The following is a 23,856-nucleotide window of genomic DNA, read 5'->3' as shown; positions in this document are numbered from 1 at the left end:
ATACTATAGCCCCACAAATGTGTGGGTGTGTGGATATGACAAACGACATCAAGAGAAGCACGTAGAGACACATTCAACAGGCAATAAAACATATCAGAGAACTCTAAAATAAGAGACACCGAGAAAGGTATTAACTGTATTGCAACATTTGAGCATGAGCCCAGAACTGGAAGCAGACAGCTTGCTTTGAACATTTCATCAGGCATCTTTCTCTGTAGTAAGCCAAACTATAGGTAGCCAGTACCCTTTAGACAAATTTGGGACTAAATACAAACACATTTTGCTGCTCAGATATCTTTTGAATATAAGGCAAACAATTCTGGATTTTGTCATGATATATTTAGGCACAGGTTTTAAAAGAAAACCGTCTCACTACCTTCATTCATGTTGAATAATATAAAATTTAAAATTCAGTCTCTACCCTCACTCACCTTGAGTCTGATTTTACAGGAACTCATTTTTCAAGTGAGAATGTGTCCATGTGTCACTTTGACGTGGGAACATGTTTGACATGGGACCAATGCCAATTTCAAAGGAGAGCCCTATGGACTTCGGTTCTATCTATTTGGGAAAGACTAGTGTACCCCTTTTGCATCTCTATTTGTCAAAAAAAGGGCCACAAACACAAAGAAAACAGTCTCAGTTCTGGATGCTTGCCAGGATAATGTAACTCTATGCCATCCTCTGCTCCAAGTAAAGACTAAGAAACGTTCAACATTTGTGTCATTAGCTCTGCCCCTCCCCGAGGCTCCGAGTGTCAAACTGCAACACAGCAAGCCTCAAACCGTGTCAAGAGTAATACTGTAACTAGCGTAGGGTCACGAAACAAGCCTATCTGCTCTGTTTATAAATACCATGCTTGTAAAGCAGCGATTCAAAACCGCTGCCAAATCTCACGGCTACCACGCTTAGGAACTTTGTGCTGCTTGTAAGCAGATTCCTCGTTTAAATCTTTGCTACGAGGAGCGACAGCGCCCGTCGCATGAGCGGGATCCCTGCGGTCCAGGGCCAGGCAGATTCTGGGGCCGAGTCCGGACTTGGAGGGCACCGCTTTGGCGACGCTGCCACCGAGTTTAAACTCCCTTTCTCCGCGTCTCCCAGGTCCTATCCCGTCCCGTCCCGTTCCCTTCCTATAAAGTCGCAGTGAAAGCGTGTGTAGTCGGTTCCTGGATGCTATTCCCGGATACGCGCCCCCCGCCCCGGCCCGCGGCGGCGGCGGGAGGGCGCTGCCAGCCGCTCTCCCTCCCCCTTGCCCACCGAGGAGAGGGAGCGGCGGTCACCACGGCGGCCCCCGCGGGTGAGACGGCGGCGGTGGAGCTGGGAGGCTCCGGCTTTCCCCTCGGACATGGTTGCGGGGGGCCCGGCGCGGTGGCGGCGCGGGAGAGCGGGACCCTGTGGGGGGACGGTCCCCGGCTGAGGGGACAGCGGCGGCCGCTGCCGGCCCGTGCCCCGGGCGAGGGAGCGCGGCTGCCCCGGGCCAGCTCCGCCGGGCGCGGCAGCGGGGCCGGGCGGGCGCTCGGCTCCTCCCGCCGGGCGCTGCCGGGCCGGGCCGGGCCGGGGGCGGAGGAGGCGGGGAAGGGGGGAGCCGCTGCCGTCACCGAGGCTCCCGGCTCGCTCGGCTCGTCGCCGCGGCAGCCCCAGCCCCGCTCCCACCCCCTCGCCTGCCTCCACCCTCCTTCCCTTTCTCTCGCTCGCTCGGCGAGAGCACTGTGCCTCCTTTCCCAGATGGCAGCCGGCAGCGCCATGCAGCCTCCCGTTCCTCCTCCTCCTCTCCCTCCTCTCCGGCTGTAAGTTAATGCCATGCTGCCGCTGCTCTTCCCGGCACTGCTGGCCGCCTGCCTGCCGCCCTGCCAGGGCTGGAGCCCCTCGGCGGCTGCCAGCGGGCAGGAGGAGCAGGACCAAGAGCTCTTCTTGCCCCCTGCCAACTCCTCCTCCCGCTCCTTGGCCAGCCTCGAGATGGACCTCGACGGGGCAGCGAGCAAGGAGGAAGGCAGCACCGACAGCCCGGGCACGCCGGCTGCCCCTAGCCAAGAGCCTTTCCCTTCCGCTCCCACCACCTCCGGGCAGGAGCAGCCGGGGCAGGAGCAGCAGCAGCGTCCCCAGCCGCAAGGGCAGCCGCAGCCCGCCGAGGACCCGCACTGCAACATCAGCGTGCAGCGGCAGATGCTGAGCTCGCTGCTGGTGCGCTGGAGCCGCCCGCTGGGCATCCAGTGCGACCTCCTGCTCTTCTCCACCAACAGCCACGGGCGAGCCTTCTTCTCCGCCGCCTTCCACCGCGTGGGGCCGCCGCTGCTCATCGAGCACCTGGGGCTGGCGGCCGGCGGCGCCCAGCAGGACTTGCGCCTCTGCGTGGGCTGCAGCTGGGTGCGGAGCAGGCGGGTCGGGCGGCTGCGGGGCGCCGCGCCCCAGCCCCAGCCTCAGCCCCAGCCCCCGGCTGCCGCTGCCGCCGCCGCCTCCTCCTCCTCCTCGCTTTCCTACCCGCCGGCGGCCGAGCCCGGCCAGTACTGGCTGCAAGGGGAGCCGCTGAATTTCTGCTGCCTGGATTTCAGCCTGGAGGAGCTGAAGGGCGAGCCGGGCTGGCGGATGAACCGCAAGCCCATCGAGTCCACCTTGGTGGCGTGTTTCATGACTCTGGTCATCATCGTGTGGAGCGTGGCCGCCCTCATCTGGCCCGTGCCCATCATCGCCGGATTCCTGCCCAACGGCATGGAGCAGCGCCGCGGCACCGCCGCCGGCACCGCCACCGCCGCCGCCGCCAAGTAGCCTCTCCCGGTGACCCCCCTTCTCTTCGTCTTGTGCTGTGCAGGGACGCGGGACGGACTCTGTCGCGTTTTTCTTGTTTGCAGCGTGCCACAGGTGCGCGGCGGGACGAGGGGCCGCCTCAGCGCCCGGCCCGGCCCCGAGGGCAGCGGCCCCGAGGGGACCAAATCATACGTGCGAGTTTTATATCTTTAATAACCGTTTTAAACGAACCTTTTAGTAAAAAAACCCAAAAAACCAAAAAAAAAAACCCCAAAAAAATCTAACCCGCCAAACAACCCCCCTCCCCCCGGGAAAAAAAAAAAAAAGGCAAGAAAAAGCCTCCTGAAAATTCAATGGAGGAAATCAAAGACCCTCCTATTCGGCTGCATTTGTTGTCAGAGTAGCGTTTTTGTATAGGATATGGTTTGAACGGGTTTTTCCTTTATGGACAGAAAGGGATATCTCTCTTTGACGGAATGGAGAACCGATGTGTTATATATATTGTTACTGCTGAAGCTGAACTTTAATGAACCTTTCACACTTAATTTCCTGGTTGAGATAGTGTGTATTTATTATTGTAGCTCCGCGTTATTTGGCTTTTAATACAGAGGTTTTCTTTCTGGAGCCACTGTAGCCTTTTGTTGGTCTGTTTCCTCCAGGGTGGAACAGAGGGTTTGGCCGGCCTTCCTGTCTGTGAACCTGCCACGAAGCTCCTTTCCCCGTGAAATGGTGTTACCGGGGCTGCGGGGGGCAAAAGGAGAATCCCAAAGCCTTTCTGACTGGTGTTTCCCCTATCTGTGCAGCAGATGTGGGTCTGAAACACCAGGGTTGGGTGGAGAGGGGTGGGCAGCACATCTATGCCAGAGATCCTCCAAAGCAATTTCATCTGCACATCTCCACAGACTACGGCTTTCTCCTCAGTTTGAGGTTGGGTGGCTTCGGTCCTGGGACGATGAGGCCCACTCTGAGTTGTGCTAAACAGCATGGGGTAAGTCTCTTGACTTCCTCAGTGCTCATTCCTCGAAACCAGCTTAGATGCCGTGTATTTGTTGGAGACACAGTAATACTGTACCTCTTTTTCATCTTCCAGTCTGCAGGGTTGCTCACAGCAAGGCTGTGGGGTGAGAAGGCAGGAGCTGCCAGTCCAGAACTAGATTCAGGCTGCTGCTGTGCAAGGGTGCAAAGAAGAAAGATTTCTTCTCTCTTGTTTGAGCAGACAGTTGTGTAGCCTGAAATATCATTTGTTGTATACTTCCAACTGTTTAGCCTTATAAAATGTTGTTTCATTTGCCTTAGATATGATTAGTCCAGCTGAAGTCTCTAAAACCAAAATAAGAGCTAAGTGGCAAATATTTGCAATAGGAATTCTCATTTTTTTGTCAACATCGATGTATTGAATTTGCTAGGAATGCATGAATTTACTTGGGGCTAATTTGGTGTGTTCGTTATGTATGGTGGAAATGACTGGATGGAAAGTCTGGGAGAATTAAATTCTTAGGACTCCCATATTTTTTAACTGACGACAAAATAAAATAAATGCATGCTCTATGTGTATGCTGCCTGTACAAAAAGACAGACAGAAAAAGATTGACAAACAGCAGAAACAAATCAAGATTTAAAAATACTCCATGTTACCAGGCTGCCTCTACACCCACTGTTCCTCCCGTTAATCCTCTTGTTGGGGTTGTCACTTGAGTAAACATTGCAGTGGCATTGTTTTCAGAAAGCAGAGGATCTGGTCACTGTGAGAAGTGCTCTCTTGACCTGTTGATCCAAAGGGCACCTGCCCCTGTACACCTAGTTTAGAGAGCCCCTATTTTCTTTCCTTGATGTGTAGAACAGTGTCATTTCCACCTCGTGCAAACTCTTGTCAGACATTTTGACATGCTAGAGAGTAATTCTTTGCCTATTATCTCCTGTGTGACAGAGACACCTCTTCATACTGAAAGGCAGGGCTAGCAGGAAAACATGAAGATACTGCTAACACCCTCTCAAAAGGGAAATGTTCCACATGTGGAATAGACCTCAGAAAAGTTGCCATGCTAGGGAATCATTTCATCTTTTGAATGAGATACATTTAGGCAGAGAGTTAACAATTTTTACTGGAAATTTTTCTGGCTTTATTAATACATGATGTATAGTCCTCACTGTGGTACAGCCAGCCTGTGCTCAAGGGTGGAATCTCTTTTTTGCTTATCCTTGTTTCACCAGTGATGTGATATTGGGTTTTTTCCTAAATTGCATCAACATAAGCAAGGGAATGGTGTTACTGTCTGAAACAGGCAACTTCAGTTATTAAAGGCTTATTATTTTGCAGTTCTTGCAAGACATGTAGCAAGCAGGTGGTACACCCAAACTGGTACAAAATGGCTTGTTTCTCTAACTTCTATCAATATCAGCTTGAATACAAACTTTGTGAATAGACAGTGCCACACTCAGAATATTTTGCTGCTTCACTTAAAATACATGATACAAGAGAGGGATTTTCTTATAGTTATTCTATTAATACATGTGTAACTGGAGATATTATTAAAAATCTGCTAAGACATGAATGTCTAGAACACAGGGATGGCACCAAACAAACTCCAAAGGCAAATCTTGTCCAGAATACAAAAAATTGCAATGTTTTCAAGGAGTACTGATCTCAGACACAATGTGCAAAGAGCCCTTGTGGGTTAGGGAAGGTGTTTCCTTAGATCACAGTGACCATGAGCATGTTCCCTTCGCAGAGAGAGATCGGTCTGTGTTTCTGTCCCTTCAAGAGGAGTTTAAGGCACAGCAGGGGGCACAGGGATTACCTGCTGTACAGGCTTTAGGATGCATCTAACTCCCTGAACCCTCAGGTTTCAGTGAGGTGGCAGCAGGGCTTCTCCTGTACAGAACAGACAGTGGAAATGCACTATGCAAACTGTGAGCTTTCTTCAGTCACTGTTACACCTAACATCAATAACTCTGCTCCTGGAGCTGTGGCTGCAACTATGACTCTAAGTAAATTATAATTTTGAGTAACTTTTGCTTTCATCCATGGGAATTTCACATGACTGCAACCTAGAAGAGGCAAGCCCAGGGCAATGTGGAATGATAAATCTGCATGCCAGCTAGTTTAAGATGACAAGTTTAGACACTGAGATGTCTATTTCTTTTCTTCTGCACTGGGAGTGGAGCTTTATTTTTTCTTAGCTGGAGTTGATTCTAAGCCATTTTTATTCATTTGGATTTGTTTTTAAGACCAGCTGGTAGCAGGGTCAGCACGAGAGCAGATTAGTCACCATGTATAATGCTTTATGTACTCAGGGAGGGCATATATTTGTATGTATATATATCTACATATGAGGACTAACTCTGTAGAACAGAAGATTAAAGCAGAAATGAGAAAAGAGATGATGAGAAACAAGTAATACTGAGGAAGTAGCACTGATTTTCCTTCACTATTTGTTGGATCGTGTTTCCTGGTAAGTTATCCTGACTTTATTTATATATGAGTGTTTGTTGGAAAGCAAGAGATATCTAGGAACAGAGGGAGTTTCTTGATTTACTTTTAAAAATTCAATTCAACTCTATTACAGATTTTTGTTTTCATGCCAGAAACCAGGAACAATCTTGACATTCAGCACTAGAAGGTACTCAGCTTGTGTGCTAGTGTGAGACTGGTACAATTTTTTCTGTGTATTCAGACCTCAGAATTTAATCTCTCACCTGTTTTCTTAGTTGTGTTTCACAGATGTGTTAGAAGCAGAAGTATACAGAGGAATATGTAGTTTTAGCATGGACACAGTTTTGCTGTTACTTAGTGCCATATTGATTCCAACAATAAAAATACAATAATGTAGTACAGTGTAGTTATAGTTATATATTATGTAAGCACACTGTTGCTCAATAGGTTGTCAGTGATCGAGCATTTCTGTATGTCAGGAGGCATTTGGATATTTGGAGCAAAACTGCCATTCTAGGTTAAATGTAAGAGTTGTTACTTATCCAGGGCTTAGTTCACCAGTGCTTTCAATGATTAATGCAACAGCAGGACTATTTGTGCAGTGAATGTTACTCAATATGAGTAAGGGCTACTGAACCAGACCCTAAAAAAAAACCCTAATTAAAAGCTGTAGTTGGCTGAAGAGGTATTATTCATCATGACATCTGCTTGCTGAATAAAAGTATTTCCTGGGCTGACATTATGTGATCCCAGGGGCCGAACAAAAGCCTAGTGAAATCAAATAGTTAACTGAAGTTTTGTAGGACTGGAGATCAAAGGATTTCTTTTGAATATATATATATAATGGTAGGTATGATGTTCTTGTTTTTCTTTGGTTTTTATACATGTAGTTTATTAATCCAAAGCCAGGATCTCTTAGTCCAATGTAGGGCCTCGCCAGTTTGGAAGTTAGCTTCTTTCTGAAGCTAATATGAAAATGACGATTATTTTTCAAGGAATTTTACAGAATAAATGTAAATCTTTTCCCAGTCTATTTCAGGGAGAGACCTTGGCTTTGCAAAAAGTGTGTGTAATGATTCTGGGAAAACATGTAAATATCAAAACCCAAATGTATTCAGATTTAAAAGAATAAAAAAACTTTTTAATCAGTAACTGATTTTTAAAGGCACATTTTTAAACAAAAAAATCAGTTTCCATTTTTCCCCTCAGAAGGTGAACATTTCAGTGAAGATAAGAAGTGCATTTGAGTGTTTCACATTGTGATTTTGTATGTGATTTTTTTTGTGGAAAAAAATTCTCTTCCATGATTTGGAACTGATAGCAGCACTTGACAGATAAGTTACTGTATTTCTTGTCCCACCTTCATAATAGTTCTGGTTAAATAAGTTGTCCAAAATAATTGTAAATCATAATAATAATAATAATAATAATAATAAAGTAGCTTAGCCCATTTGTTGTGTTTCTGTTCTACTATGCAGAGGAAGAAATCAGTCTGGTGTAAAATTTGGGATATTAAAGATATTTATTGGAAATATCTGGATGGTGTTTAATTAGATCTGTGGACAGGCTTCAGTCTCACAGTCACATCTCCAGCTTTTTATAAAGTTTGGGTTCATTACTGAGCGTAGCAGTTTGAGCATTTATATGTCAATCAGAATCCCTGGATCTGCACATTTGGAGACGAGGATCTAAAACATTATCTCTTGTTTTCACTTTTGTACCACCTAGGCAGGTTAGCAATGTCAGATCAAAACAGAGCAGAACTGAAAGATGCAAATATCCTATGAAATGCTGTTTGTTTCTGCATGTTTGACTTGTTCTTAGCTGTCATAGAAAGCATTGGATTAATGAGACATAATTAAGAGATCAGTGCAATTCTGAGGAAGTGAATTCACTCTGAGTGTGAAGGAAAATTATGTTTGTGCTCCTTTTAAGGTGAGACTTGTTAGAAACAGTGGGATTTTACCTTGTTGGTGTCATTCTGGGTGTTGCTAAGCAACATGAAGTGGTTTAAATGGAGATACAGAAGAAGATCGTGGAGAAATACAAAAAATGAGACATAGAAAAAGCATAAAAGGGAGCAAATGTGTCAGCACATCATGCAAAGAAGTTGTGAAGTATCAGCTGGGAAAAAGACAGTGTTTAGGATCATAGAGAAAAAAGAAAACTGACACAAGGTGAATTAGGAACTTGGTTACGTAGTTTATATTCAGTCTTTCCTTATTCAAACTTTCCAGTTCTTTGCTTGAACAACTGATAGCAGTTTTGGCCCCAACTGGCACAACTAGTGGCAAAAGAGAATAAAAGCCTGGAAAGAAATGTGAGGCTTAAGAAAAATTAGGAAATGATACTACCATACCATTAATAAAAGGAGAGTTCACTCTCTGTGTTGCTGGCAGCTAAGCAATGGAATGGCAGGGCACTCTCATGCATGTGTTTTCTATTCCACCCCAAGGAAATGGTCATAGCACCAAGCCTGACAGAGTTCAAGAAGGGTTTGAGCAATGCTCTCAAACACATGGTGTGTTTTTAGGGGTTGTCCTGTGCAGGGCCAGGAGCTGGACTCTGTGGTCTTCCTTCCTGGGTCCCTTCTCAGGATGTTCTGTGATTGTGTGGTTCTGATTCTACTCTAAATTTGCTTAATATTTTCTCTGAGGTTGTAAGGAAAACACACTAAAATACCATTTTTATGGAATGGGTTTGGTTTTTCCATCACATCTTGCACTGATCCATACCAAAAATATGCTTTTCATTGTCCAACACAAGAATGTTCATCACGACTGTATTGAAGCTTTCCACCTGAACTGAAGCAATGCTGGTCCCAGGCTGGGTCAGGTCACTGCTGCAGACAAGACGACGTGCTGGAATGCTGTGGATGGCATTCTGATTTATATTGCTAATACTTTCTCACTCAAACACTTTAATGACTACCTACAGAATTTTCCCCTTTTTTGTGCCTATCTTCATTGTTTCCAAAGTTTCACTCCACTTGTCTTCTGTCATTGAAAATTAATCATTCTTAAGATTTGTTCTTTCTCACTTGGTATGTCCCTCTTCCCCTCTCTCTTTGTATAGCACGTGTTTATCTTGACATTTTCTGCCTTCAGATTTCCCACAAGTATGTCTTTTGCTATCAAACCCTGACAAAGTACTTCAGGAAACTGTGCTGTCTGTTTCTTCTGCTTTTCCACTCTGCTTCCCACCTATTCATGCCTTTGGTCTGTGACACTTCTAGGACAAAGAAGAACAGGAAACCTTGTGTTGAGGGTAAAACCCAAGTGCAAAGTTGTCTCTCACACCAGTCCTGTCATCACAGGACTTCTTCCACACATCTGCCCCAGACACTGAGCAAGGGACCTCAGTTATTTTGTCCTCTGGTAAGTGAAAAGTAGACCCGTTGGAAGAATTCCTTCCTCCTTAATTTCTCAAAGTCCTGCCTATGAATCACCCTCTATTCATGCACCTGCCCAAAACCCTATCTCGTGCATCTTGGGAGCCCTCGCATGTCCGTTTTCCCACGTATCCTCAATTGAAATGTCAGGACACGTCTCATCCTGCCCTCTGCTCTAACCAAACGTAGGTGTCTCACAGCCTGAGCAGAAATTACCTCACTTAGGAGTGGACCAGCATTGAAAGTTATACTTGAGTCAGCTACGCAGCTACAGGACCAAAAATCATTACTTTTCCATTAAATCTTGGATTCTGCAGACAGTGAACACTGTTGCCCCAGATTATGGGCCTTGGGGAAGTTGCATGAGCAGCAGATATGGCAGATTTTTCAAGTGCTGGTCTAGTAGCCCTCTGGCTTTACTAGTAAAGCTGACTGGCCAGGCTAACTCACCACAGCCCTCCTTTTATTAGATGATGACAAATTTGTGTAGCTCAGACAGGGGCTTGTGAGGTTCAGGCCTTATGAAAACTTGTCTGTGTCCCTTTGGCTGTGGACAAAATGATATTTATACTTTTCATACTAGTAGTGAAAGGATTAATGAAGTAAATTCCATATGGCATTTTGAGTGTGTGAAGCACAATAAAAATGCAAAGCATGAGCATGATTTTATTCCTTCTGTGTTCATTTTTGCACTGAAGGGCATGCACAGAGCCTTGTGTTGTTAAATTAAGGTATTCTGCACAATTTTGATCATGATTTAGCCAGACAATAGCTTTATTCTGGAAATGTTTTTCCCATTGATAGGTGTTGCTGTGAGCAGACATATTAAAACAAATCATTACTAAGTGATGAATGTTACTGAAAGAGATTATAATTAATCCAAAAGAATATGAAAGAATTCCCCAAAGTGTAAGAAATATTTTTAGGAGGTGAATATATGAAAGATTTGGTGTGGATGTAGCTGGTGGAGATTTAATCATGGGGCTATTTCATTTCTCTTCTTGCACTTTGTGCTTCATCACATTTTCTCTGGAGAATATGAGCTGTGCCTAATTATGTGCCAGAAATGTAGTTGCTCCTAAATGGAAACTGGAAAGTACTTTCTTCAGGCAATACTTAGTATGAATTCCTGAAATTTTTTTCATTTCCTCTAGGACATGTAAAGCACTTAATGAGGCAGGGTCTCATCGTTTACTTAACACAGAGAAACCCACTTTTGGGGCATGATATTTATATGCAACATCTCATCCAGTCCCTAAGATGAGCATTTTCCAATGTACCTCAATTCCTGCTATCTTTTTGTAGGACTGCTTAGGGGCTAAGAACATGCAAACTGATGTCTTATCCCTCTGTACTCCACCCCAGCCACACATGAACTTTCCTTCTTTCCTGGAAATACAGTTATGGTGGATATTACTGGGAATAAATTTACAGCAAGGCTATGCAAGCAGCAGTTTCTCACAAAAACTAAAACAGCAGTACTGGTAGCTCTTCATGGAGAGGACCACATCCAGCAGACCTTTCATTCCTCTTGCTCAGTTGGTTGCATTCCATGCCTGTGGAGTGCTCCACAGCACCGTGGCTGTGGACCTTCCTTACAGGTCCATGTGGGGCAGCTAAGGAAAACCATGTCTACCATTTTGGAAATGAAATAAAGCTTGGTCTAAATGTCATTTTGAGCAGAAAAGATCTTTAGCTGAGCTGTCCAGGAGTGTCTGTGCATTAAATGAACCATGTACAGAAGTCTTTATCTTATACTCAGAGTTTTGCAGGCTTTTTTGGCTTGCTTTATTATTTTTTTCAGAGTTTGACTTCTTTATTTTTTTTCATAATTGACTGGTTATTTTTTTTTAGAATTTGTAGATACTACCTGGGAATACTTCTTTGCCCTGCATATGAAATGTAATTTCCTAGGCTTTGCTCTAGCTATCCTAATGTTAGAGTGGATTGCCTATGACAAAACCCATCCTCCAAAATATCACTTACTTATCTCCATTTCTGAAACAAAGACTCATCTCCTCTCCCCATGAGATCCCCATTGTAACACTTAAAGGCATCAGCCCATGCTGGGTTAAGAGAGAAGATGACAACTCTTATTTTGTTCCTGCAGCTGGAATTTTTCATGCCTGTGACAATTCTGAGTTCCCTGAATTCAGCCAGTGAGATTGATAATGGTGATGCCCAATGCTAACTGAAGTGCCGTGGGTGGAATGGGTCAGAGAGATTTACTCTCCTCCCACACACCAAGTGCAGAAGGAAAACAACATTGGCTAATCTGTTTTCCTACATGTGCAGAGCACAGTGAAGCAGAAATCAGAGACTTTACCCACGTAAGAAAAACAAACCCCTAAAGCACAGATGCTGAATGGTCCAGTTATTCAAAAACAAAACAGGAGCCTTTTTCTGAGCATGTAACTCCTGCTGATTGCCATGAGAACAGCCCCCCTGAACTGCATGATCAGAAAGTCTTTAAACATAATGACAGGAATAGGATCACTTTTTGAACATCTCCCAATTAATTTCATCAAATTGCCTGTGATTCATCTGGTAACTGCACTATCTTTAATATCTTTGTGTCAATCAAGTGGTCTCTATTGCTATATTCCTTTTGTTAAGTATAAAAAATAATGCGAAACCTATGAGGATGAATAGTGTTAATGACATTTCTGACCAAAAAACTGCTTTAAATCGCAGTTAAATCCTTCTAACAATGATATTCAGAGAGCTCATAAGCTAGAAAACACCAAAGAGCTAGAAAATTCCTGTAATATATTTAAAATACCAGAATCCTCATTGTTGAGGGCTACAGGTTGTCTGTAGCAATAGAAAGCATTCACAGCGAGTTCCCTGTGTTGTCTGCTTTTGCTTGGCAAATAATCACCGTGCCTAGTTGCTTCCTAATATCTTGCAATCCCACAGTCACAGTAAAACCAGTAACTCATGAAAATGCACATGAAATATTTCCAAACTACTAGTCTGAGTTCCTCAATGATACAAGCATATTTCATCTACCTATAAGACTGTCTTGAATATTAGGATTTAAAAGGTACAAAATGCTTTTTTGCATTGACCATCTTCATCTTCTTGCCTTTGTTTCCTACAGCTGCTGTACTATCGAGTTTTGCTCAGCATGTTTATAGTTGTGGTTATTCAGGAAGCAGCAGAATATGTGAGCAATTCAGCAAAAACTTTTTCAAGCAATACTAGGCTTGGAGGTAGCATAGGAACAGAGTGTGCTGGATGTTTCCTTAGGCTGCCTGTTATAAAGAGTGGAGTGTGACTTCAGAGAAAAATGAAATCAACATTTGCTGCAATGATTTTAAGAAATTGATCTTTATTTCTCAGTTCAAAGCACTGAGCAGTCAGTCTGGATAAAGCATAAGGCATGGAGGATATATCAGCTCCTCTGTTTTGAATTTGAGGGGTTTAACTTTCCATTCTGCCATAGGTTTTTATCTTATTTCAGACAACTGAAATGTAGGGGTTTGAGTTACTTCAGAGAAAGTACAGAATACATACGCATGTGCTGAAAAAATGGATCCCACAAGAACCTTACTGATGGAAAGTACCACACAGCAGCCCATGCCTCTTATTGACTCACCCCATGTATTGCAGTTAACAACACTGAAGTGACACATCTGAGTCTTCTCCTGGGTGAGCAGGAGGTGAAACTTCTGAGAGAGAGCAGGCCAAGGGCTGAGGGCAGCAGCCACCATCCTCGCTGCAGGGTCATCCCTGTGCCACCTCTGAGGCGCACCCCTACGTGTGGCACAACCCTACATGTGTCCATGAGCTGTGGGCACGTAGAGCAGATAGCTGTCACAGGTCTAAGGAGGTGCTTTCCTGGTGTGGCTGCCTGGTGAGAGCTGCCACACTGTGCTACCATGGCTGTCGGTGTAAGTGCTGCTTCAGACAGAGCAGCACAATCATCATGTGTTCAGGCTGCTCTAAAGAGGCACTTGTAGCTGCTCTGACTATAGTTCCCACAGAATCATAGAATTGTTTATGGTTGGAAAAGAACCTTGGATCCTGAAGTCCAAACTTAACCTTGCACGTCCCCGTGTTCGTCGCCAAACCATATCCAAACCCAAACCATATCCACATCTACACGTCTTTTAAATACCTCCAGGAACAGTAACTCAAGCACTTCCCTGGACAGCCTGTTTCAGTGCTTAACAACCCTTTCTAGGAAAGAAATTTTAATTAACATTCAATCTAAACCTTACCTGGCTGAGGTCATTTTCTCCTGTCCTGTTACTTGGGAGAAGATGCAGACTCCCACCTGTCCACAGCCTCCTTTCAGGGATTTCTAAAAGGTGACAAGGCTTCCCCTGAGCCTCCTTTTCTCCAGGCTAAACAACCCCAGTTCCTGCAGCTGCCTCCCATAAGACTGGTGCTCCAGACCCTTCCCCAGCTTTGCTGCTCTTCTCTGGACCCTCTCCAGCACCTCAATGTCTTTCCTGTAGGGAGGAGCCCAAAACTAAACACAGGATTCAAGGTGTGGCCTCACCAGTGCTGAGTGCAGGGGGATGATCACTGTGTTAGTCCTGCCATGCTCAGTCATGCTGTCGTGTTTTTGCTTTGTTAGGTACTCATGGGAGCCAGAATTTTTAAAAAGTGTTTCAACTGAGCAAGATTGTCTGCAGTTCTTTGCACCTTAAGGTGCTGTGCAAATGGAATCCAAATGTCATGGCTGAAAGACATTTGTGTTTACATTTCCTGTTTCAGTTCTCCAGGTTTCTTGCACTTCCAAGGTTTCACACTTCCTTCCCCAAGATATTTTTCCCCATTGGTGGTTTGGCTGCTAGATCCCACCATGACTTTGATGGTTTCTTGTTTTCCCTGACCCACATATCAGAACATTCCATGTACAATGTTTTTGAGTAAAAGTATATTCTTGTAAAGTATTTCATTGCATATTCTGAGTTTTCTTTTCTCTGACTGCCTTTTTGAAGATGATGGCAAAATAAACCAACTACCACAGTTGTTCTCACAGAAGAATCCATTCCTGTCTCTAACTTCATGGGGTGAGCATTGCTTGTGCCTAAAGGCCTGAGTGATTAGCAGTAACATGACTGGTATTTTAATTCAGGAGTACATCTGGTTATAGTCTCTGTGTACAGATATTTACACCTCATGTGATTAATAACCAGTAATGGTGTCTAATAAGGTTACATTTATGTGTACATTGTACTGAGAATGCCATTTAAAAAACAAGCTACGCCTTGTCTTAAAGGTCAAAGTTGTAATCAGTTTACTTTCTGCATATTGAGAAATGGAAAAAAATTAATGTATGAGGTGGATAGCACATGTGTTTGAATAATAATTGGAGGCAGTATTATCAAAAGCTGGACCTCTGTGAGGAACTACCCAGTATAGGAATAGTAACATGATTGACACGCAGTTGACCTGTGAGAAGATGTAGACAGGCTTTGCTACAGGCTTTCCAATCCTGGCACGAGTATACCTTTGTGTAACCTTCAGCAAGCACATTCTGACGTGCTGCACACACAAGCCAGTACCAAAGGCGTGTTCCAGCAGCAAACCCAGCCCGTGGCACCTTGATGCTTCCTCACAAAAACCCCACTGAGTTTTCAGCTGCACGCTTCCAGCTTACCATAGTGCAGCTTAAGAGGTCTCTGTGCCATTGTTGCACTGCTCTGAAGGAGGTCTCTGATTACCCCACTTCTCCTCTTGCTCCAAAATGTCAGGGGTATTCTGAGCCCAATCTGTGGGTCCCAGACAGTCGAGCTGCAGTTGGTCACCAGCCCCTAGACAGTCCTTGGGGGCTGCTGGGATGCCCTGACTTTGCTTAGCCCAGCTCTTGGCTGCTGTTAGGCTCCAGATTCTTGCTGCTGGTCATTGTTTTAGTCTCCTGCTTTTTGGCTCTGCATGCTGCTTCTGCCTCTGAACACCTTAGCTCTGACCTGCTTCTCTGTTCTCAGCCACTTCACCTGATCTTGCTTGATCTCTGACTGCATCCTTCACTAACCTCCTCTGGCCATGCCATGCTCCTGACCTGATTCTTGGGATATGAGTTTTTAGATGGGAGACATGGAAAATGGTAGGACTTACTCCTTTAGAGCAGATAGCTTTTCTCTTCTTTACCTCATCATGACCCATGATTAATTTAAAATGTAAATAATTCACAAAGTTAAAAGGAGCAAAAAAGAAATTTAGGTAGCCACTGCAATTGAAATGAGTGATTTCTCTTAAGCACATCAGAGAAAAATGGGACTGTATATATCTTGCTGTCTCAAGGAAGACAGAGACTCACAAAAATAGAGACATTCACAAGGCACATCTTTGTTTGCTCTGCAGAGATGGTTATTTGCTTTAACACCTGTGTGATTTATGATGTAATCACAGTCTAATGATGCCATCAAAAGCCTGGCCTGTGCAATGAACAAAAGTGACTCATTGGCAAGTTAAATAGCAGAAAAGGAATTAGAATGTGCATTCACCACATTCACCAGTTGTCCCATTAATGCACAGTGGTGTAAAGCACCACAAATACCTCAGTGTATGCAGGCTCAACAGACTTACCCAAATCTGTTTTATTACCTCAGTATGTGTGTGCTTTAGCCTGCACACCAAATCCCTGTGCTGGCTTTCGCCCCTGGGAGCAGAGCTATGTCCTGTCACGCTCTGCTGGCTGCTTCCCTCCCCACAGAGTCCAGCTGCCCACGGCAGCACCTGCATGGCTGGGTGCCACCCACCCCACAGCCCCTGTGCAGCTGTCCTTGATTATCCTGTTTCCAAGACAGCAGGAATGGCTATGACAGTAACTGTGTCCAGAAAGTATCACCTGTTTGTCTTTAAAGACCTGCTTTTTAACTGTCTATAGTGAATTAGGAAAGGATAGATGTTGTGTAGTACAGTGCTATTAGCCTAGTAGGAAAGATGTTAAAAATTGCCAAAATTGTTAAAATAAATATGTAGTCCCTTAGCCTCTAGAACAATCGCCACCAAACATTTATTTCTTTAATGAAATGTCTTTTCTTCTCTGGTTGACTCTTTGTAACACAGGAAGAATTGAATCTTCTGTGTGATCAATAAATAACAGGGAATTATTCCCTTGTAACTACTCTGCTTCTAATGCTGCAACCCCAGTGGTTTCAGCATCATTTCTCCTGACTTGCACTAGAGAAGCTGAGATCAGGACCTTTGTGTTCTTTAGCAAGTAAGACCAAGCTCTTTCAAATGTCAAACAAAGTACCCCTAGCTGTCCCTAGCAATTGGTAAAATGTCAGAGGAAAAACTGGCCTGGCATCCTGGGGCTGGCCATGAAATCTAGAGGGGAGGAGGCAGGTGGGGCTCCTGCAGCCCATCATCCTCCCACTGCAGCAGCTGGCTGACCAGGAGATCTCCATCTCCAGGCTGGAGAAGGATTGGTGGCAGTATGAAATTACTCCTGGGTGCAGGCAAACCAAGTGACTCCCCACGGCTGAGCTATAAATTAGTCTCTGCAGCCTGCCAGCATATCCTGCCTGCTGATAGCTTATAAATAAGTCAGCTGCAGAGCAGGGTTAATATTTACCTACATCTCAGATGGGTGGCATTCTGAAGATGAAAAGTGTTACAGAAATGCTAGAGCAAGTTATCATTAAGCCTCTGCGCTGGCATATTTACTCATCTCTAATAGCTTACAGAGGTGCAGAAACACAATTAAACCAGAGGAAATCTATAGCTTCTCGCCTCCTGATAGCACCTCGTCTTCCCATGTATTGATTTAACGCCCGTGCTGGTGGTGTAACATATGTTTACTGTGTTTTACAAGTACCACTGTGCTGACCAGATTTCTGTGTACTGCTTATGGCTGTTTCTTTGCTCCTTTGGGTGGCATTTATTTATTTATTGTTTCTGATAAAATGTATGGACGTTTACCAGTGAAAGGCAGGGTGGCTTATCCATAGCATAGGTGCATATCTGGAACAGAACTCAATATGTTGAAGGGAAGGTATTATTTTGACAGTTGTCTTCTGACGACTTAAGCTGTAACTCTTCCTTGATTATATAGAACCTGGTCATCAAACACTAATTCTCCACATCTCAAAAACCATAATGCTGCACAGACATCTGTGCTGTGCCTTCAGCTTAGAGTGCAGGAGAAAACCTGCCCTTCACCAAGGTAACATTCCCTCTTGCTTTCTTCCCCTTGGTCCTTCTGAAAGGATTCATAGCAAGAATGACCCAGGGCCCATTCCCAGAATATAACAAGACAAAACGGACATTTACATTCTTCATAAACACGTGGTCTTTCTAACATGGTCATTGGCACTCACAGGGATGTACTACAACTGCTAAGTATGATCCTGGTCACAGCACTAATTGGATGCAGCAGTTCAGCCTGCTCCAGGATTTGCTCTTTGCCTTAGCAAACAAGGACAAAGGGGGGTTAGCAGCCACTGGCCACGCCATCCCACATATGTGGTTCATTTGCAAACTTTAGTGTTTATGGCTGTGAGAGTTTGGAAGTGCTGGATGCAAGAAACAGGTTGCTTTGCTGTGGATGAAAAGCACGAGGTGTTGTGAAAGCACTATTTTAGATGTCTATTTTAGGATGAGATGATCAGTGCTCTGTAAGCGACTCTTTCTTTCCACGGTTACGGATGAAACCTAGATGGAGTATTTACATGGTAGATATCTGTACTTCCTTAGATGAATCTCACCCTTAAGGCCAAATCTTAATGTCACCAGGTGTGATTTAAACCCATTATTCCTTGTCCTTCTCACCACACCCTTTCCCCAACCAAACAATCCCTTTCTCTGTCACTTTTCAGTGCTCTCTTTGGCTAAAAAGCAGGTCTTATTTTCCAGACTTTCAAATTTGTGTCATCAGGGATATCTTGTGCAGGCTGGCCTTCCCAAGGCAGTCCATCCTGGGGTGTAACATACTCTGTAGGCTTCCTGCAGAGCTGTGCTTACTCTGGTGATGATCCTGCCATGGTACCAGCCTCACAGCAACTGCTGGTTTTGAAACACCCAAGCAAATCCCTTAACCTTGACTGCTGCAGGTATCCCTCCCGCCTACATGCTATTTAATATAATTCTATGAAGACTGGAATAGGAATAGAGTATAACAGGAATGATATCCTGTGAAGAATAAATTGCCTCCTATAAGCTCTGGATGGAATTCAGAGGCACGTTCCATGGAGATGTGTCTTTTAGAAATGAGAGGAGGTTCATCATCAGACATGTAAACATGCAGAATATTCTGGTTTTTCAGCATCTAACTTTTGTTAGATGAGCCCCATCTTGAAAGTCCTGATAATATCTCTTCTGTTTTAAAACAGCCTACAGCAAAGCACTAGAAGAGAATAATTGATTTGGCAGGTCCATTTTCATGCTGTACTTGGTTCTAGCATTTCCTGAAGGGTCTTCAGCTAATACTATCTTAAATTTATACTGATGACTTAAAAGGGAAGAAGCTGGGAACAGTGGATGTCCTAAATTTGTGTGAAGTCCCACAAACATCTAGTTGCTGGACTGGAGGTTTTCAGACACCGGTTGTTGGACCTATGAAGACACTGAGAAGTCATTCCTTCCTCTAAAACTTCACTGGCAGAGGCAGGAGCCTTGCTTGAACCTTGGAAACAGCACATGTAATACCTTTGTTAAACTAGTTTCCATGGTAACAATTTCATGTCACTGAACATCGTTAAAGACAATAACAAATATTAACTATTCTGTTTGCTTCTGTTTAGAGTTCTATTGACCACCCTTTCTGAATAACCATTCTCCTGGAAGAAAATACTCAGGGCAAAACAGTGGAGGTGTAGTTGCTTTGCTGTCACGTTATTATCAGGCCCTTCCTTTGATTTTTCAGCTTGGGATTTCAGAAGAAAACTCTGTAAATATGAGTAGGCATGGAAACGTGGCACAGATATTTCTGTCTCTAACACAAAAATAAAGCAACTAAAGATGACTGTGGTTAAATGGCTTGTCCAGAGGGGAGTTAAAGCGAAGCATGAGGAGGCTGAGCAAGAAACTACATGCTGTGCTAACTTGACTCCCCCATTTACTCCTTGCCAGAACATGATGGCTCCACTTCACGTTAAAGCTGGATAAAACACTGTCAGACTCCTTTGCCACCTGACCCTCTGGCACTACTTTAAAAATGAAAACCCTGGCAAATCTTGACATATGTGAGCAGCTTAACTCCTCTTACAAAACGCTCTAGCAATAAAATGGAGTGAGATGCACCAGTAGGAAAATTCAGCAGTTGTCTGTCATTTTCTCTGTGCACTGGGTGGGGATTTTTTTTTAGCTTACATAATTAACATTTGTCTTCTTACCCAATGATTTTTTGTGCACTACACTCTTCTCTCATGGGCAGCATTGGTCGCTCCTTCTGCTAGTGCAGGATCGCAGCCCCAGCAATGGAAACAAACTAGGTCTTGGCTCTGGCTCTAAAGTCACACAGGCTTCTACGTAAGGCTCTTCCAGCAGCCTGAAGGTCTCCTGTGGCACATCACCTGCAGGGACTTGAACAGCACTGGGCAAAGAACCTTGAAAACTACTGCTGAGAAAAGCAGTCAGTAAGAAGGATTTGTGAATGCCTTCTCCTCTACATGACAGCCATAAAAAGCTTGGAAGGGTCCTTCAAAGTGGGAGGACAATAGGGGAAAAAAGTCTGTATGTCTGTATGTCTCAGAACCAAGCTCACAGATTCAAATATTTCACATATTTATATTTGCAGATTTGATATTTGCAGATAGGATGCTGGCAGCCCATATTACTCCAGCATGTTACACTGCGGTGTGAGCTATATCCAGAAGGTGCAGAGTGTAGATTTCAAAAGACAAATGGTTCACCAGCTGAGAGATGCATTCAGGATGCTGCCATCCTATGGCAAATAGCTAATTGGCTGCTATCACCAGCAGAGTGCCTGAACAGAAATCAAGAGAAGGACATGTGTTTCATTTCTGCCTGGTGGAAAGGTGTTTGAGGGGGGATGAAGTAGTGCACTGTGTTACTACAGGATTATAATTTAATAAAGAACTATCCCTTTTGGACTGACTCTAAAATCAAGCATTGTTTTCCACACCAAAAAAACTGAGTAACTGTTTCAGGTGAAATGAAAAAAATTACAAAGCTTTCAGAGAGCCCTTCAGCAGCTTCTGCTGCAGCCTGAGTAGCAGGAGGTGGAACACAGCACCAAGGAAGCAAGAGGAAAGGTGACATTCCTGTTTCTTTAAAAAGTTCCAAAATTATTCATATTCAGGTACAGTATCACTTTTTCTTCTGGATACTGAAGAATGAAGCATGAAGCATCAATTCTTCCCCCTTCCCAGAGAAGCCTAGCATTTTAGGGCATACACCCTAGAGGTGGGAGGACAAAGTTGGACTTCCGGATCTCTGAGTTGAATGCTGTGTCTCCAGAATTCACTTCCTTAAATATACATGAAAATATTTGACATTATATTAAGCCAGCAGCTCCCTAACCTGGTTGGTGACAGGCTGGGTGGGTGACGGGCCGGTGGGTTCCAACTCATAGAATAGCAAGATGTGGATTTTCCCACAGCACTGCCAAATGTAGTGAAGGATTTGACATTACCAAGTGTTCTCCTCTGTTTCCTTTAGCTTTATAATACTGCAGCAGAATGAAACACCAAAATCTCAAAGTAAAATGATCTGACATTTTCAAAATATTTTTTTCTGCCTGAATTATTCAAAACTTTGAACATGAAACTTCAATAAGCATAGAGATTTCTAAACTGTCTCTCACTGACAAAAAAAATATTTGCTACAAAAATCAGTTTAGGTACCCACTAGGATTGCATGAGGCATGAAAAGTTCCTTACATTAGTATTCTGATTTGTAATTTTTCAGGCAAAAATCCCTAAAAATAATTTAGCTTTGCAACTTAATTTTTTAAAATAACATTCTACCTGCTGGAATAAAAGGAAATCCAGAGACTTTGAAATAAGGGAAACCTCAACCACAACACCACTTCCAGCTTTTTTAGCTGAGCCCTGAGTATTTTTCCAATCCCAGGGCAAGCAGTTCCCCGGGTTATTGAACTGTTTTGGTCCTGGCTGTGTCTGCTTGATGGAGCTGAGCAGAGCTGCTTCCAGCAGAGATCTGGGGATCCTGGCTTTGAGACAGCATCCTTTACAAACTGCAATGCTGCTTGCCCAGAAAATGGTTGGCTGAGCTGACAGAAACCCAGGATGAAATAACATGCACAAAACTTTGGGTTTCAATTATCAAAACGTTTTTCATCTGATTTTTTCCCAATGACCTTTTAAAATGAATTCAGCCTTCTTGGCACATTTATTATCAGTGAGAAAAACAGGCTTTACCTTTGAGCCTACACATGATATTTTCCTTCCCTTTTTTTTCACTTTCTCTGCTTCAGTCTCTCTTTTAAACCTTAGCAACCCTCCTATCTTTTTTCTCCCCTTGCAGCAAATCCCAAATCTGAGCAAAAATATGCCTCGTTCTGTTGGTGCAACTTGGGACCTTACCATTTACATGGGCATGAAGTGTGGTGTCATCTGACACTGGCACTCATTTCAGATGAAAAAGTGATGCAAAGGAGGAGGGGGTGAGCATTGCTATTTCAAATTATGTATATTACATCGGATACCTTTTTTTTTTTTCTTTTTAAAAATTCAGTGGCCTTTCTTAGTCCTAAAAAAATTTTGTCCAAACCTCCTTTCTACTTTGAGGAAATTAAAAGCTGTGACTGAGGATTGTCTCAATCAACAGCTCAAATCATTCTTTAATGAGGAGAACCAGAATCTTGTCTCTTTGTTTTCACACAGGCTTCAGTTCAAAGGAACTTGCTTGAGGATAGCATTTAATTGACCTCAGTGATGGAGCACTAGCAGGATGCCTCTTGCCTAGCAACAACCTCCAGGTAGGAAAGCTTTAATAACTGCTGGGATTTAGACACCAGGGAATGCTGTTGCACAGCTGTGATGGTTTCTGAGCAGCCCAAAAGTGAGCCAGGCTGGCTCCCCTAAAGCAGCCTTAGACCAGGGAGGCTGGCTCATAGGTTCTGAGGAGGTTGCACCTGGATCTGAAGGCATGCCAAAGCCTGCTCTGTCCTGCAAGCTGCAAGGGCTCACACGAGCACACAGCAGTTCTCCTGAACCTGCTGGGGCTCCCGGGCTCTCTGAGCCATGTGGGTCAGCTGTGGTGGCTTTCAGCCTTGCACGTACAGCTTGGAGGTCAGGCTGGCTACTCCACACAAATGGCTTGCACAGAATTATGTGGAAGCTTGAAATTTCAGGTGGTAACCAGAACTGTACCTTTTTGGTAAATAAGCAACTGTTACCTGGCCAGGGTTCATTTTATGCATTAAAGTATGTTAAGTGACAGACCAACCAAAGGAGAAAAACACAGAAAAAAGGAGATAGCACTCAAGTTTAACTAAGTTATTTTAACAAAGGACTTTCTTCTGCATCTTCAGTTCCTAGAAAAATAAAGAATTTCCAAAACCCACTAACAGACAGGGTCTTCCTCTGACTAAGGACATACTGGGGTTCAAGTCCTTTGTCTTTTAAATATAGGACACTTTGGGAAATTAAGCTGACAAAGAGAATTTAAGAGAACAATCAATATTTCCACTATCTGCATTCCAGGCACAGTTTTTTTGGGGGGATATGCGAAGAATTGTGCTGAAAAGAGTCTTTGTGTTCTAATAATGATGCATTTCCTACATTTGTCTTACTGCTTTCAGAAATGCCCTTCCGCTAATGTTCAGCAGTCTTTTTTAACTCATTTTTTGACTGAGAATTTTGTATTTTTTATATATATATATATATATATATATATATTTGTGTTCTTGTGTTTGTATATATATATATATATATATAGCTCATACACCATTCTGGTGGACTTTGCAGTCTCATCCCCTTTCCCACACTGTCTTCCCCCAAATCCATTGCTTTTCTTGGCGTAGATCCTCAAAGCAGCCATGATACCTAACACCAGAACTAGAGACAAGAATAAAACCTGATAGTTACTGTTGTACTCCTGGTCCTCCTCTCTTTTCTTCCTTCTCCTGTGCATCAGCATCCACAACCACACATGGGGATGCCACATGAGAGGTGAATACAGTCAAGCTTTGCCAGCTTCTGCTGAGAGAGAGAAGGGCAGGCAGATCTACAGCCACAAGGGTTGAAATGATCTCCTGGGATGGTCTAAATAGGGTGGAAGTGGATTGCTTGGACAAAGAGGAATAAAACCAGCAAGTTCCCCCTCCAAGTGCTGAAGTAGCACATTTGGACCACATCATATCGGCAGTCTGCACTCGTTTGGTCAATGTCCCCTGGTG

The 23,856-nt window shown here is 43.9% G+C and overlaps 1 protein-coding gene across 1 annotated transcript; it reads left to right on the top strand.

Moving 5' to 3' along the window:
* The first annotated feature begins 1,662 nt into the window (after positions 1–1,662).
* Positions 1,663–3,375, top strand: TMEM158 (transmembrane protein 158). The gene has a single exon (XM_038129657.1). It carries the CDS (start codon positions 1,801–1,803, stop codon positions 2,761–2,763), a length of 963 nt encoding a protein of 320 aa, XP_037985585.1. The 5' UTR covers positions 1,663–1,800; the 3' UTR covers positions 2,764–3,375.
* The last annotated feature ends 20,481 nt before the right edge of the window (positions 3,376–23,856 follow it).

The sequence above is a fragment of the Motacilla alba genome, chromosome 2 (genome assembly GCF_015832195.1).
Source record: "Motacilla alba alba isolate MOTALB_02 chromosome 2, Motacilla_alba_V1.0_pri, whole genome shotgun sequence".
In the NCBI taxonomy this organism is placed as follows: Eukaryota; Metazoa; Chordata; class Aves; order Passeriformes; family Motacillidae; genus Motacilla; species Motacilla alba.
This window is presented reverse-complemented; position numbering and strand designations above follow the sequence as displayed.

What these genes read in the sequence shown, in the direction of transcription:
- TMEM158 (XM_038129657.1), top strand. Translation starts at nt 1,801, where the DNA reads ATGCTGCCGCTGCTCTTCCCGGCACTGCTGGCCGCCTGCCTGCCGCCC.